Genomic DNA, 16,093 nt, shown 5'->3' with positions numbered 1-16,093 from the left:
GAGGTTGAAGGTTGGATGGGGTTTGGAGCTTGGAGCAGTGTCGTAAAATGCGGAGGGGGATTGATAAACAAGCTGACTATTTAACTTAGTTATTTAAATAAATAAGGGAAGCTGCGCGCCATTGGAAGCAGCTTCGATGCAGCAAGATAAATAAATCAGAGAGAAAGAAGCACTGTGGAATATAATTCCAGCCTACATATTTTATATATTTACACAGTATGTTTGGTTTATTTACTTATTATTCATTATTATTTTATTATTCTCCATTATTTAACTAAATACTTCGCGCTCTACCACAAGGAATTCCATTGTTTAACTTAATTAGTTAGTTATCAGGCGCCGATTAAATATTTAAGCAAGCTTGTTCCGTTCAAAAAAAATTAAAAAGAAACATAGAAACATAAAAAGAAAAAAAGAAGAAATACATGATTAGCAGCTTCGTTTCCTCCTTACTAAGATATATATATGTTGATAGCCTGACCTTAAATCTACCTTGATCGCTTGATATATGACTTCAGAAGAGAACGATATTCATACTCACCATTCCTAATCCATTAATTTATCAATCAATCGTCTCCTGGGAATACGCGCTATTGATGTTGTCGTTGGTTGCTCCACATGAAACGATGATTTGCCGTTCGAATACCCTCAGTTTCCGCAGGCTGGACGTCGCTGATGGCATCGTCTTTATCGGTTTCTTGGAATATGGGAGTTTCATTGAGGGTGCCGTTGAATTCAGAAACATTGGTATCTTGTGCAGATACAGAACTGTCGTGAGTGGTACTAACCACGGCATTTTGCGACGAAATTTCACATCCCAATGAATCGGATCCTCTCGCTTCGCTCAGATCGGCTGAATCGCACACAGTCATTGCCTCTGTACCTTCTACATGAGAGACGGCTTCGTTGCTCTCATTATTAGGCTCCGTCAAACTATTTGGGTAGGCCGGCCCGTCAGCAGCATCTAAGTCGCTGCCCTCCACACGTACTGGGGGCAAAAGTGTATAATGGTTGCTCGGTTCTTGACTGGTTGGCCAAACCATGAAAGATTTCCATAAATGATCTCCTCCATCATCGAGGCCAGCCAGGGCATTAATGTTATCAATCGCTTCAGAAGTTGGAACAGGGATTTCCGGCCTTGCTACATTGTCTACGTCCAGGGTTTCCTGCTGCCTCGGATAACATTGTTCTTGGTCGTGAATCTCCGCTTGAGTTGACGGATGCTGCTCGATACTCTTACCTCTATACGGCGACGACGAGTAATCCTGCAGTTCTAAGCTAGCGGACATATTTTGCTCCATCGCCGAATGGCTGACAATAGATCTCGTCTCCCTCCTCCTGAACCCGAGCACTGGCTGATCGTCGGAGATATCCGGATCAGATGTACTACTCGCATTAGGCCCGGTGGGCAATTCATGTGCAGCGTAGGGATTGGGAACCAAATATCTTAGACTATTGTCAGGGAACCTCTCAGGATGCATGTAATACATCGCTTGCATCGCTGCCGGTGGCAGTGGAGGATCGTTTGTTGACGTGGGTGCTGGATTCACTCTATTCACAGCACCCGCTGATCCTTCTCCTGGATATCTCTGAGGCCGAAGGGCTACTCCTTCCGCGATGTTTAGGTTTCTCGGTGACACCATCGTGGAAGGAGACCGATTTGCGGTCGATCGAGTAAGAGTGACCGACTCTCTTTGGTTATTCAACACCAGTGGACTCCGATGCTCACCTCCATAGCGCTTTTCATCTTTATTGCCATTTGAATGAGTGGTGCCTGGGCGATTCGATATGTCATTATTCCTCAAGTCCATCCCAGAGGACATGAAGCCATCCATCTCTTCGATATCGAGCAACATAGATTCTGACTGGTCTTGGCTAGGGTTGGGCGATTCGCTTCCAGCGACAGACCAATAATCGGGTTGTAGTTCGTCATTAGGGCTATCTAGGGTCGTATTGTGATGCTGGATATCCATAGACCTGGGTGGAATAGAAGAATTCCGGTTTCGGCAATTTGACGATGAAAACCACTTACTCGCCCCCTCCCCAAACACAGCTGAACTTTCCGCTTCCGGGCCCTCTCTGTGATCTGGGATTTCCCACAAGACGTTAGCGCGATAGCTCCTTTCCCCAGGGTCGATGTTGCGTGAGTTAGCCATTCTTGTTGTCTCCAGGTCCGTTTCGAATCCTTCTTCTAGGCGTAGATATTCTAGGTCGCTAGGGCTATTACTTCCAATAGTTGAAGGACTTTGGCGCATTTCATCATAGATGTCACCCCTTTTCATATTGGGAAAACCAGGGAGAACCGCATCTAGGCCATTTTGGTCTATATAGCCCCTGGGCAGATCTATCACTTCGCCTATGGCGATGTCTGCATCCACGTAATCTTCGTGGAAGGTTATCCTGTCCTTCATCTTTTGCGGGCGGCGATGTTGTCTTTTTGCTATATTTATTGTATGTCGATCCCTTCTGGGAAATGTGCTTGTTCTTAGTGGGCGAGCGATAGATAAGCTGGCCCAATCTTGTCTTTTGAGCAGTTTTCGTCGGAGCTCTTCAAAGTATTGCGACTCTCCGGTTTCAAGACTCCGTTTACTGGACCGATCTGATGGGATGGTTTGGTTAACTCGTCTCTCACATTCCTCGTGGCTGTCGGTTTTTTTTCGTGTTTGCTGATGGGATAACTGCGTAGTAGGCAGATTTTGGGACCACGAAGATCTAGCAGAAGATGAAGACGGTCCTTGGTGGAGACTTTTCTGAGCTTTCAGTCTTGCTTTTGCAAAGTACTGTTTCTGGGTAACCTTTAGGGATCTATGACTTTTATAAGAGTGGCGTTGCAGGCGGCCCCCCGTCCAGTTCATCGCGAAAGAGTCTATCAGAAATTCTGAGTTGCCAGGAAATATACTTTAGGATTGCTGAACTCAAAGGGCATCATTCCACCGGACGAGATCGCAATAACGTTATTCTTCCTCCACAAGGTTTGTCCCTAGAAGCCGGACACAGCAACGTTTGTGTTAATTTGGGGACAAATGACGTTGAAGGTGTCGGCTGAGGTTAAGGTAAGGCTTGGATGCATGCCTTATTTTTCTGGTGTAGTTTTCTTGTGGGAATCGTACCTATGCAACGCCCCTTTAGGAAATCACGCATGTCCACAGCGAGCAATCTGACACTCATACTATAGAGAGGCTACATAGTATTTGTACAGTACATATGTACTGGCACCAAGATAATCCTGTCACCGGGTTTACTACAGTGCAATACCCTCCTCGCATCTCAAGATTAATGGTTATTGGTTGGGGTAACGTACAGCTAGCTAATATACGCAGTAGTGCGGCCAGCGTTATTTTTCCGAAGTTATTTTGATAAGTGCTATCTTGCTTGATACTGAAAGCTTAAGGAAGCAGAAATAAAATAAAAACTTAGGTAGAATTGCAGTCATCTATCGTAACACAGTCATGTCAACGCGGTTGCTCAAATAAAAGAAGGATACGTAGATATGGACAACTGGCGACATATGAACGAACAGGCACACATTGCCGACACGACCGCACAATTTCAGGTGGAATATCCAACAAGCTAAAAGAGTGTATTCTCTCGCCATTTCAACATCCCTTACGAGGCAGCCCCTAATATCATATCAGTAGATGGAAGGAATGTGACGTTTAAAAATCGTGAAAAGAAGGAGAAATTGTCGCTCTCATGCAAGTCCCAGCTCTCTTCTCTTACATACCCTCCATGATATTGTTTCTATGGTTTCTCCTATAGATTTTCCAGAGGGGCCGTGGAAAGCGAGCAGGTATCAGCCTCTTCGCTCTATACCTCAACCCCTATTTCAAGATAAGTGTTAAAGACATGATAACCAAGATTGCCCCATGTTGTGGGGGATCGTATTCGCGATGAGTAAAGTTTTTGATATTGTCAGTGGAACCACGATGAACCATAATAATGGTTTCGAGTTTAATTTCCGGGAAACCCTCCAGCTGGTCGGACGTGTTCTCTATTATATTTTTAGAGTATTATATCTAAATTGACTTGTGGGTCTTGGTTGGAGTTATAGTTGCTGCGAGCTTCAAAGGTCAACACTGTTGTCATTTTCCTTCGTGGTGAGATTCGGGACTTCATGTAAGAACTGAGCTGCTATGACTAAAAAAATAATCATTTGGGATCACTTGGCTCACATTTTCTTACCTTGTGTCCTCTTACAAGTTTCTCGTGTCGAAATCAGATGCTCACTCCAAGGAATTTGCCAGGCTTGGTCTCCACAACAGGAACTATCATTGGATTTTCGATGATTTGAAGTTCATACAAAATATTGACTCGTAAGTTTCGGATCAGTCAATATAGATCTATCGAATGGATTTTTAATAGTTCTGCGAATGAGGGGGGAAATAAAAATGGGAGATGTTAGGTTCTCGTTAACTTCATATGGTCAAGCAGATAAAATAAAATTTCTTCTGAAAGCCCTTTCTACCGGATATTTTTTACCTAGTAACTACAAAGTTAAAAAAATAACTTTATAACCTGGTGGTAGATAGAGTCGATTCATGAAACTTACCCTGAATTCTCATCCATACCCAGCTCTAGAAATGGTTGACGATGGAAGTTTGACGGGAGCTAATTATAAGCTTAACTTTAATTAATATATCGGGCCAACCGTTGGCTTGACGTCATGTTTCCAGCTTTCTAGTTCGAGCCAGAATACTCTGTTACTGCCATCTCTCCCCGGAAGCTAGGGCAACTGGATTACTGGCCTTCTGTCAGAATAACTGTCATGTAAGCTCGCCTCACGTCTGACAGATATCTCCTCCAGTACAGAGTTCTCGTCAAAGCAATCAGAAAACGCAATAAATAGCACTTTGTCGCGTTACGATCGGACCCGTAGCAGATGTTGTCAGAATGAACCTCTTCCCTGCCCGAACAAGACATGTTGAAAATATAGGGCTACAATCGTTTTCTCTCCTTTTTCCTAGCTGTTGCGTTCTTTTCTTCAAAGGGATCATCCATACATGCATTTGTTAAAAAACAACAACAAGGATAGCTTCTATCAAGCGAAGCAGAAGGAATTATAAGAATACTAGCTGAGCATAGGGCATGTAGGATCAGATAGAGCTTCGGGGTTTCCGTATAATTTCAGAGTACTCCGTAGTTACCAGACAACAGCCCATTCGCCGGCCCGGAATTAGCATAATCCGAGGCATTTGGGTTGGATTAGTCATTCTCGCTTAGCTATCCCGAAGTGGTTACCTCGCTTTTGGCCCTCAGCAAAATCTTTTTCCTCTCCCAGCTGCCAACAAAAATACAACCAGGACGCAACAAAAATATTCTACCGTTTCTGTTGAGCGAGATCTCCAGAATGGACTATTGTTTGGTCGAGATGCTGACCATTTTCATGCCTGAATATTGAGGCATATATGATGTACGTACCGATATTGCTTGCATTCCCTGCAATTCCATTTCTCTGTTTTCATGATGAACCCCAATTCATAAGCATAGTTCAACTGAAGGTCTCCGGATCCTGAACGACAACCTATCCATCTTTCACTTTTTCTGAAAACTCAATCAGTATCATGCCCTCTCTTCTACCAGCAAGACTCAATTCCTAATCCTTGCTAACCCCCTCTGGAACTTAGGACCCTGACCGGACAGAATGAAGCCCATCCTTAGGTTGCTCGCTACTGCACTGCTGCCCAACGCTTCCGAATGAAACCTCACAAGGTTGGCTAGGCAGGTCATGACATCACAGTCGGCGAATGATATTCACAGATAACTTCTCGTTACAAAATCAAAAGAAAACATTTTTGTGTGAACCCGCCGACTGAGGCGTAGATCTATGAACCATGTCAAATTGGCAAAAGATAAAGCAATTTTATACGTATTTTGGATTCAAACAAGCCTCATCGTACTCTGTATCGCCGAATTTGGATTCCGTCCATAATTTTGTGCTTAAGAACAAATCTTGGCTCGTCGTACTGCTGTGTGATTTGCCAGCCTGACGGTTCCGGGAAATCCTATCACATCAAGAATCTCACGCACGATGTGTGATTTGTAAATGCAAGCTACAGCGAGAATTCGCAGGCAAGAGATCTGGTGTCAAATGGAATTGCTGGGAAATGACGTCTCACACCGCTAAGGCTGTTTCCAAACTGCGACCCCACTTTACTCACTGGTGATTTGCGGTGAGATTGGTAAGATTGGTGAGACGGACGGATACGGGGCGGCGCACCAAATGAGTTGAAATGACACGTCAGTCGGAGGAGGTTTGCCCAGAGCCTATGCTCCATCGCCTAGCGTCATGCTGCGCCGGAACCTCTGCTTGTGCAGCCGCCGCGAACTGAGCAGCGAACAACAGCCAGTCATCCCTTTCTCACCCTCGCACACCGGGCAAACTTGGCGAGATATCATGCATGGCGCTCTGCTGGCTCTCCATTGCCCCGCGTCGGCTTTGCAACAGTTCCCACCCACGCCGCAAGGATGCTGCGACTTCTGAGCTGGCCAAACGACAGAGCAGACGTGTTAAAGCCAGGACAAATCCCATCCTCGCTCTTCTCTTGACTTACTTCCGTATTATTTTTCGGGTACTCACAACTGGTATACAATATCTCGTGCTATTCAAGCTCCTTCTCTCTATTGATCCGCTTTGCTCTCAACCTGCTTCTGATCTTACATACTGGACCGGCTGATCCCTTGATGCTCCATTTCAACCCCTCATACCCCCGACAATATCATTACTTCTCTGCTGGTCAACGACATCTCTGTTCCAACCCAACATAGTGCTATTTTTCTTACAATTTTCTTTCTACTGCAACTTGGATCACCATTTTTCCGAAAAGAAAAAACATATCTGGCTGCATTCCCGGGATTAAATCCACACCTAGGACAAGGACTCTTATTTTATTTTTTTATGTTTAAAATTGATCCAATTCATCGACCCGTCTGAGGATACAGTTATTCAATTCAATCCAGCACAGAAATATTAGCAATCGTCGTTTCGAACTCATCAGGTAGTCCCCATTATCTTTCCTTAAATGCATCCCTCTCAATTTTCCTTAAGTTTTCTGGTCATGTACCTTCCAAATATCATGTTTTTCTTGTATTTGGTTTCTTTTGAGCGCCAGAACCGTACGGACCTGCCTGGAGAAGCCCTGGGATTTTACCTGCAGCAATCTGAGTGCCTTTTCGGAAATTTTACTGGATACATCATTGGGTGCCTATGCGAGGGCCCAAACCTTCATGCATCCCGGCGATAGCCATCGCGGGGGGATGTATGTCGGTTCACACCTTTCGGTGCATAATGTTGCATTCTTCGTGAACTGTCATGATAAACCTTGCAAAAACTTTGATGGTGGCCCACTGGTCCTGAACACTAAACGCCTGCAGCTACCAGCATGTCGGTAAAACGTATGTGATGCTGTTAGTCAATGGAGTGTGCGGAAAATAAATGAAAACGCTACTATACCGAAGATCCAGCCTTCAGCAGGTAAAGGTATCCGACCCGGGACACCAGCCGGTTCCTGTCCGTTTTGTACAGCACGGCCTTCTTATCTTCCGGCCCTCAAATGTGATTCCGCTGTTGGGTTTCTATGGTTATACATGGCATGGTGCTACTATATCGCAGCTCACCGTTGCTCGCGGTTGTGCTTGCGCCTGGAATGAAGAGCAAAATGATGTATCACAACTGTTGCGCAAACATATACTATCTGAAATGTTAAGCCATGGATGCCGGATATTCCTTTAGTTAGAATGCTACGACCAACTTCGGAACCAGTCCTTGAATATTGTCCTTTTGAGGCGCCTCCTGCCTGATATATCCCGAGGATGTGATTTTTTTCGTTCTGTTCTTTTCTTTTCTTTTTTTTGTCTCTACTAGGCGGCAAATTCCCTATCTGGACTCATCGGGTCGTGCCGAACGGACTATTCACTTGAAAATGCTCATACTTCGACCCGAAATGGCCTGAACTCCGACTTCTTATCGCCTTGGACATGGAACTCTCATAACATAACTAGCGACAGATGTCTGGTGCGTATTCATGGCTCAGAATTATCAGGGCTCGCAGCTAACACCCTCACAGGTTCTTCCCGAAAATTCTTGGATCCTGGGCCGTCAACTTTCTTTCACCTGTTCATATTTTCTTACCAACTTCTATTTGCATTTTTTAGTGCGGAGTTATGCGATGCTTCAAATTGACGTAATACTAACTTTTTATGTGTACTAGTTCTCGGGAGGATACAACCATGTCCACCAAAACAATAACCAACCCTCCAAGGGTTTCGATAACAAAGAGATCTTACAAAATAAAGACGCCATATGTTCCCAAACTCTCCACAGGACAGGATTGTCCATCTTCTGCCATGCCTCAGGATGACTTCCATTCCCAGGATGCATTTTCTTTCTCTCCTTTATGCGGCTCCAACAGTCTGCCCGGACACAACCAGTGGGCATATATGAGCTCTAATTCCAGTACTACAAGCGATACCACAGATGAATCGTTTGAAACTAGCCCGATGCCAGTGACAGAACCGGATATCAGCAGTTCCCAGGACTATAGTTTTGCCTCTTTTTCACATCCAGTGATCTCAGGTCATGTCAGTTCTTTGGACCAGCCTGCCAGGTATTCCTCACTGTCAGATGTCCATAATTTGCATGATACGACAGATTCAGGAAACAGTCCTCACTTGGCATTCAGTAGTTCCCAGGGATACCAGTCTATCTTATCTTCCGTCTTTGTTTTCCCTTTTGATAATGCCGGGTCCCAGCCCGATGGTGCCCATAGTTGCGACCCAGAAAGCACGAAGCAACTCCAACTTGAGTCCCAGGAAATTGAAAAATCAGAAATGTTTACTAGTGCACGCCCATATGACCACATGCCAGTGGATCCCGATGGTTTCTCCCTGAGTGGCACGAACCAAGTGCCAGATATTTTCAGCCATGGACCAATCACCCCGCCCCTAACCGAGCGTAGCAATGACATTTCTGTATCCTCCACATGCTCAAATGACAGCTACGCTCCATTTTCTGGACACGATGATTCCATGTTCCCCGACATTCCAAGCTCCATCTCTCCCCATCGCTTCAACATCCGTGACCCACTCTGCCGTTATCTTACCCCTACTGAACAGGAGGATATCAACAGGTGAGTCTATAATCATATTTTATCAGTTTATCTGCGTTTCATGTTGTCTACTCTTCCGATGCTAATTTATCTCGCGTCTCAGAACCGTGAGGGCTTCAAAGCAAAACCAGCGACCACTACTATCTGCAGCAGAACCCCAAACACGAAAAGAAGAGCAAGCCGTATATCCTCTTCCTGCAGGCCAAAGTCCAAATTTTAAGGAAACACAGGAGACAAGGAACCCTAGAGACCATCACTATTATTCCCTGCCAACCCAAGCCGATGGAAAATACCACTGTCCCTTTGAGAACGATGAGAAGCCTTGTTCACACCCACCGACAACACAAAAATGCGGTTACCAGTAAGTGCCCCTCGTCTTCCTGCATAAGTGCGTGTTCGTCACTAACGAATATCTCTCAGCAAATACCTTGATTCCCACTTGAAGCCATACCGGTGCAAGGTCAGCCAATGTGTGGATGCCCACTTCTCTTCCAATGCTTGCCTCTTCCGCCATGAACGGGAAGCACATGGAATGCATGGCCATGGAGAGAATCCCCATCTCTGCCACTTCTCCGCCTGCGAACGTTCCGTTCCAGGAAATGGATTTCCCCGTCGCTGGAATCTTCATGACCACATGAAACGAGTCCATGACTATGCTTCGTCAGAGAGAGTTAGCTCGCCCGAGCGGTCTCCAGGTGCTGGTCAACCATCCAAGAAGAAGGATGCTACAGTTCGCAAGAGAAAAGGAACCAAAGCAACAACTATGAAACGAGTCCGATCCTCTCCAACCCAAACATCTAGCCTAGCCAAGACTGCCCAGACGCAAGCTCAGCAAGAACAGCAGCTCCAAAACGCTGAGCGGAACTACTATAACTGCCTTGCGCGCCTTAAGGAGGATTTGAACAACATCAATCCTCAGGACCCAGGTCTACATGACAAGGCGAATGCCAGCTTGCAGGAACTCCATACTCTTGCTCTGAATTACCGCTGCATTCGAGCTAGCCAAGCTGCAAATGAGATGTCTTCAGGTGTTTCTCGATGACTGAAGCATAAATGTCGGCGGTCTTTCCCGTTCACCCAGGACCCCTCTTTCTAAGCTATCCCGGATTTTGGAATTGCGCTTGTACATGTTCTTTTTGGTTTTTACATTCCTTTTTATGATCCTTCTTGGTATGGACCCAAGATTATTTGCCATTGTGTGTGCTATTTTCCACGAGAACATAGACATGCCTGTGAGAGATGCGGGGTAGCCTCCAAGGCATCTTTTTTATGGATTCATCTTTGCACTACTCTCCAAATAGATCGCCAAATTCCCCGGATTGACCGAACAGTTCATGGACCCCGGTTGACGAATTGGAGACCTTTTACTCCATCCGAACACACCCAAACCTAAGGATGGACATATTCCTGCATCTTAGCTGACTTCGTCATTTTGGAATATCTCATGGTGGATACACACATTCTCGGATTTTCTCTTTTGCATCTTTATATGTTGATTTTGCCTGTTTGATTTTATCTTGCACTTACTCTTCGTTTACATGTTTTTACTTATATTTGCTTTATGCCACTTTTGTTTGTTTTACATATATATGTCACAGTCCCTCGGGCATCGGGACCTGTTTTGGACACATGGGATATGAATCCGGCTGTACTGATTATTTGGATGTCTTCCTTTTCATTCTTCTTTCTTGTTTTTCTTTTACATGGTGGAATGGTGGAAATATTTTAGATCTTTGGGAGCGCCATTCGAACTGGCCGAGGGAACAACAACTCTATTGGATTATCTTTAACATTACCTATAGGAGGACTTGTGCTATTTTTTGTTTCTAGGTGTCTTTGCTTTGCTTTATTTACATTTTCCATTTCCTTCCCTGTTGCTTTTCACTGATTTTATGACGAATAAGCGACGAATGACTTGTAACGGCCTGTCACGCCCTTTTTTTTTTTACTTCTCAGAACAGACGAACCAAGACAGATATAGTTTGACCTTCCTCCGTTTCTCTCATATGCGTTTTTCCATTCCATTTCTGTATTGCTTTTTACGAAGAAAATAGGAGCAGTATTCAGCTGATCTTCCGTTTTCCCTTTTCTCGATTACAAAAATCGTGCTAGTTCGTGTGTTATTTCTTGAGCTTATCCCAGTTTTTCATGTGTGACACTAGCTGGGATCCATCCATTTATTCTTCAAATTAATTTCTTTATCCCTTCGTTACTGCACATCTTGCTTGCATTACTCCAATGGAGTCGAACAGCTCAGAGAAAAATTAGGTGGCTCTTCAATGTAGCAAGACGATACCATTTTGCTACGAATGTCTTCGCAGATACACGTGTTGCTGGCTTCTGATCTGAAGGTCAAACAATTTACTTGCCCCATTGACCTCGATGCATCGAGTATCCTCTATTTTATTCAAATGATCGCATCTAGTGGAAGGGGTATCAGCCGTCATAACCCCGCTGTCATACGTGTCTTGTTATCTATTTTGTGTCCTTAAGCCACCCCCCCCCCCCCCCCCAAAGAAAAAAAAAAGAAAAAATATATATATATATATATATATAAAACAAAACAACACAACTCACTCCTCCATCCCCTCAAACTCCGCATTTAAAAACCTTACAAAGGCATCCCCTGCCTGCTCAGTCTCCAATCCCTTTTGACCCCTCGAATGTCCCCCGCCTAGATACGCTCGGTTCATCCCCACCCACTGCCTTCGCAGCCTCTGTAGGCGCGGGAGAGCAAGAATGCCTCCTGCACCGGTTAATTCATCTGTTGGTGTAGACGCAAGGGCGGCGGCTGGTATGAACACGGGGGTTTGAGCGCCAGGTACTGATATGGCTATCCCGTCCCCAAGGGAGTGTTTGGCGGTTTCGGCTGCAGTCGCTACAGTAGCCGCGGAGGCGGAGGGGTTTTCAAGGGTGAATGTTCGGAGCGCAGATATTATTCCCGATGTACACTTTTCAAGCGCATGGAGGGCACTAGGGTCTGTTGTTGCGGGTTGGATTGTAGCCTGGTGGGGGACTATTTTGGGCCGGGGGAGGGATGTGCGGGTGCTGGTTCCTGTTGTGGTGATGGAGGGTGTGTTTGTGGACGACTCTGAGGTGAGGGTCGATGTGGTGGACGGGACTGTGTCCGTTGCAGACTTCTCCTTGGATACAGGTATGCCTGTTAAGGCGGTCCAGATGTCCTCAGCCGGTGGAGTAGCGTCACACCATGGTACGGTAAAGAGTGGCTTGTCCCAGCGGCTGTGGGTTGTAGGTTCTTCGTAGCGGAATATGAGGTTTTGCAGAAGTTCGGGGGGGTATGGTTCCTCGTCGTCACTTATGGTGAGAGCCTCCATGTCCGCCTCCGTCTCAGTCCCCTTGTTTACGGGGCTTCCACCTTCTTCTTCCGCATCCTTTCCTGCCTTCTTTTTTATTTCCCGCTTCCGTATCCGAGACTCATTATTTTTAATGCACTGGTCAATCGGCGTCCCAACGTGAACCTAAAATTCCGCGTGTGGCAAACAATATTATCAGTATGTGGTTATAAGATATTGTGATATCAATACCCGATAAATGAACCGTTCCACCCTTCATCGCAGGCAGAGGGTTCGGTAAGGCAAAAGGAAAGGTGGTGGAGCTCCAAGACATACCACACAACAGGTCGTCTCCGCCGCCTTACTCTCGCACCACAGCTGGTACCTCCATCCCTTAATATAATTCATCCCGTCCACAATGACAAAAGTATCCTTGCTAAGCGCCCGCTTCACCCGCCCGTACACCACTGCCCGGGCCTCTTTCTCTGACTTTGCAGTATCATACACCGTTCGCGGATGGGACTCATCGTGCGATCCAACGACGTGGAATTTATATCGTCCTTTAGAGGTAGTTGTAGTCGTAAGGGAATCCTGGATTGACGAGAGGAGCGTGGAGATTTGTTCTGCCCGGTAGGAAATGCCGGAGCAAGGATAGCCGGTTAAGATTATGAGCTGGGAGGGAGATTTAGAATGTGGAAAAGAAGCTTGAGAGGTGTGAGCCTACTTACAGGCATTATTGTTTATTTCATGAATCGTGGATGAAGAAATGCGGAAGAAATTGTGAGGAGGGAGGATCCTTGGTGTATGTATTGCTGGTGATGCAAATGTATAAACTAGCGCCATGGAGGGGTTTGGAGGGGCAAAACATCGCGGGTATAGAAATGCAATTATAATGTCAGAATTTAAATAAAATAGACAAGTCACAGTACGAAAGAATACTAGAATGTCTATTAAAATTGGTTATATGATGACGGACACAATGCCTAGAAAAGAACAATTTCTGAAAAGGTGTGCAAAAGATATACAGAAATTCCTGCATTTTTGAATTACTTCGAGCAATTAAACAATCTATAATTCTATGGCTTTTGTATATTTAATTCTCCACAAGGAGTCATGGTGTCATTGCTTGTCCAGCTCTTCCTCTTTCCACCTCAATTCATATCCAAACACAGTACGCCTAAGCGTCTCATCCTACAAGACAAATAGAAAGATATTAGCATAGCTCCCTCCCTCACCCTGACTGCCCAAATATAAAAGATGGAAACTTACCCCAGGATCCTCCTCAAACATAAGTCTCTCCATCATCCTCTCAAACACTTTCGTAACCACAAACCCACTCTCCTCCGCGCGCGGAAAAAATGCCACGATCTTCTCAAACAGCCATGGCTGATACGGTGTGAAAACCACAAACGCCACCGCATCCCGAGTCCTTTTCAGCGTCTGTTTGACACTCGTAATCAACTGCACATGCTGCGGATGATTATATATCACGTCTGCCAAAATCAACAAATCAAACCCACGACGACCATCGACACCAAGCCCAGCATCGTCGGGCAGATGTCTCAACACCGTCTCCGGATCCGTGCCCCATTTAAATCCTTCAACCCTCAGCGGCGACGACTTTGGACTACTCCCATCCGTTCCCCCTAAAGATAATAACGACTCGCAGGCCTGTGCGTTGATGCGCATATTTTCGACGAGATCGAAATCTGGGTAATCGGTCACGACGGCTGTGCGGGCGCCGAGGATTGCGCAGACGAGACTGGGCAGACCAGCACCGGCGCCTAGTTCTAGTATATCTCTCCCCTCGACCCATTCGCGCGCCTTGTCCTCGAGGTAATCTGCGCTTGTTTTCCCTGCATTCCAGAGTAGGAAGCCCTCAATTGCGAACCGATTAGCTGAGGTAGATTTGAGGGCGATTTTCAAGGGAGGAGAGCCTGATTGATAGGTTACTAGTATATAGATATATAGATGAGCTCTAAAGAAATATTTGTACCCAAAGCGGATGACTGCCCACGAGTCGTAGTTTTATTGTTTGGCCGGAGCGCATGGTATATTCTTCAAAAGTTGCTTCCTTGGGTGGGGGTAAGAATCCCTCCGGATCCTGGAAGATGTCTCCGAATTCAATGTCTGATTCATTCTCTGAATTTGAATCCATAGCTAGCAGTGGGTATACTAGTTCCGCAGGTATTTAAGTGGTAAAAAGAGTGTTTTGTGTGGTAGTACATAAATAATGAATTGATTATTTTTCACCTCAACCCCCCCCGCAACAAAACAAAAGGCCTACATGACTAAGCAATGGGATGATAGCTTGCTGCAACAGGGGATGTATAATAGAAAACAGAGGAGAACGTAATGAAGAGAGAGATAATTATGTTATATATTGTAAATAAAAGCCAATGCCAACACCCTTAATATATAATCCCGCTGAAATCGATCACCCTTAGGACATTCAAAAATTAACCATCCCTTATCGAAACGCCAGGGCCCAAACCTCTCCAAAGAGCCCAGATATACCTTGTACTATACTATACATGTATAAGTTCTAAAGTATCTGTTTATAAGGAGATTCCCTCGAGGTCTCGCGCGATAAGCGCCATCTGTGCCCTCTTTGCAGCTTCTGCGACGAGGTTTAAATCCCTTAGGAATGCCGCTGTCCCCTGTGCATCGTAATGCGAGGTGTGCTGCGATGCGACTTGGTGCGCTCGTTGCTGAGAGGCTGTATTGACCGGTGCTGTATGGCTTATGTGGTGGAAGCTGGTCGAAGAGGAGTGTACTTCGCCATGTTGGTAAGGTTGGAGGGACTGCTGCTGCTGGGAGGCCATTGCGATATAGCTTGTGAGATTCAACCGCAAGAGGGGGTTGTTGTGAAGAATGTTGAGTTGTGCCGGAAAGGAGTAGATTTAGTAGATGACTCGTTTTATGACGCAGTAAGCAGTAGATATACAGAGGCCGGCAAGAAGATCACTGGTCAACGAATTCGAGGGATCCAGCATTTGGGTTTAGGGTTGGTGGGAGGGATGTCAAGAAAGCGTGTTCTCACGAGGGTTGAACGTTATCTCAGCTACAGCAACTCTAGGGTACATACTCTGCGAAGGATGGGAAATGCAGAACGTCGCGATTACGCAGAAGATCAGAGCTTTGAGCGGGGATATCGAAGAGGAAGACTGGGCGTTAGAGAGAAAGAGGCACGATGAGGGAGGTAGGGATGGATTGAGGGATTGAGGGGGTGAACATCGCTCGCGGCTCGGTAGAATGGGATGGAGGGGAATAAGTTACCGGTGAGCTAGAGCGGTACAGGCCCATAACAACGCCAAGAGTGATTCTGTCACACTATTTGCTGCACTTTGGCAGTAGAAATGTCGGATCAAATATATCTCCGGAATTCTTACCGCTCGATACAGCCTTCGGCCCGTGTTAGTTACGCCCATGGCGTCATACAATCTGGGGCATTGCGGCTAGCGGTGCACGTGATCACTCTAATTTGCGTTCCCTTTTGAGCAAATATTGTCGGCTACTGGGGCAAAAGAGCTCAATCACCACCAGCGCACTGCTGGTAGAAGGGCCGATCAACCGCGGGACCCCCAACAAATATCAGACCTCCATCTTCTTGTTTCTGTGGATAGGCTAGGAGAACGCATCTATGAGCTTTGGTCATCAGCAGTGCTAAGGGGAACATGTTTGTCCATGGAGAGA

General features: G+C 45.8%; 5 protein-coding genes across 6 annotated transcripts; 2 read left to right on the top strand and 3 right to left on the bottom strand.

Moving 5' to 3' along the window:
- Positions 1-273: 273 nt before the first annotated feature.
- BDCG_06007 lies at positions 274-2,855 on the bottom strand (the record flags this gene model as incomplete). 2 transcript variants are annotated; one of them, XM_045421728.1, is made up of 2 exons in its annotated part: positions 274-316; positions 542-2,855. In XM_045421728.1, one exon carries the CDS (start codon positions 2,853-2,855, stop codon positions 591-593), a length of 2,265 nt encoding a protein of 754 aa, XP_045281497.1. In that variant the 3' UTR covers positions 274-316; positions 542-590. The 2 variants fall into 2 exon arrangements, with proteins under 2 accessions (XP_045281497.1, XP_045281496.1); XM_045421727.1 differs by having other exon boundaries at positions 274-2,855.
- A 5,371-nt stretch (positions 2,856-8,226) lies between these two features.
- BDCG_06006 (C2H2 finger domain-containing protein) lies at positions 8,227-10,146 on the top strand (the record flags this gene model as incomplete). Its single annotated transcript, XM_045421726.1, has 3 exons — positions 8,227-9,125; positions 9,208-9,465; positions 9,525-10,146. 3 exons carry the CDS (start codon positions 8,227-8,229, stop codon positions 10,144-10,146), a joined length of 1,779 nt encoding a protein of 592 aa, XP_045277535.1.
- A 1,471-nt stretch (positions 10,147-11,617) lies between these two features.
- On the bottom strand, positions 11,618-13,353 carry BDCG_06005 (chromatin associated protein KTI12). The gene is made up of 3 exons (XM_045421725.1): positions 13,126-13,353; positions 12,734-13,069; positions 11,618-12,583 (listed from the first exon to the last, which is right to left on the bottom strand). Exons 1-3 carry the CDS (start codon positions 13,129-13,131, stop codon positions 11,678-11,680), a joined length of 1,248 nt encoding a protein of 415 aa, XP_045277534.1. The 5' UTR covers positions 13,132-13,353; the 3' UTR covers positions 11,618-11,677.
- A 23-nt stretch (positions 13,354-13,376) lies between these two features.
- Positions 13,377-15,926, bottom strand: BDCG_06004 (nicotinamide N-methyltransferase Nnt1). The gene is made up of 3 exons (XM_045421724.1): positions 14,394-15,926; positions 13,667-14,275; positions 13,377-13,588 (listed from the first exon to the last, which is right to left on the bottom strand). Exons 1-3 carry the CDS (start codon positions 14,553-14,555, stop codon positions 13,517-13,519), a joined length of 843 nt encoding a protein of 280 aa, XP_045277533.1. The 5' UTR covers positions 14,556-15,926; the 3' UTR covers positions 13,377-13,516.
- On the top strand, positions 15,070-15,594 carry BDCG_06003 (uncharacterized protein; the record flags this gene model as incomplete). The annotated part of the gene is made up of 1 exon (XM_045421723.1): positions 15,070-15,594. The coding sequence occupies one exon, from the start codon at positions 15,070-15,072 to the stop codon at positions 15,592-15,594; it is 525 nt and encodes a 174-aa protein (XP_045277532.1).
- Positions 15,927-16,093: the final 167 nt, after the last annotated feature.

The sequence above is a fragment of the Blastomyces dermatitidis genome, assembly GCF_000003525.1.
Source record: "Blastomyces dermatitidis ER-3 genomic scaffold supercont1.6, whole genome shotgun sequence".
Taxonomy (NCBI): Eukaryota; Fungi; Ascomycota; class Eurotiomycetes; order Onygenales; family Ajellomycetaceae; genus Blastomyces; species Blastomyces dermatitidis.
The sequence above is the reverse complement of the archived record's forward strand: the minus strand, read 5'-3'. Positions and strand labels throughout refer to the sequence as shown.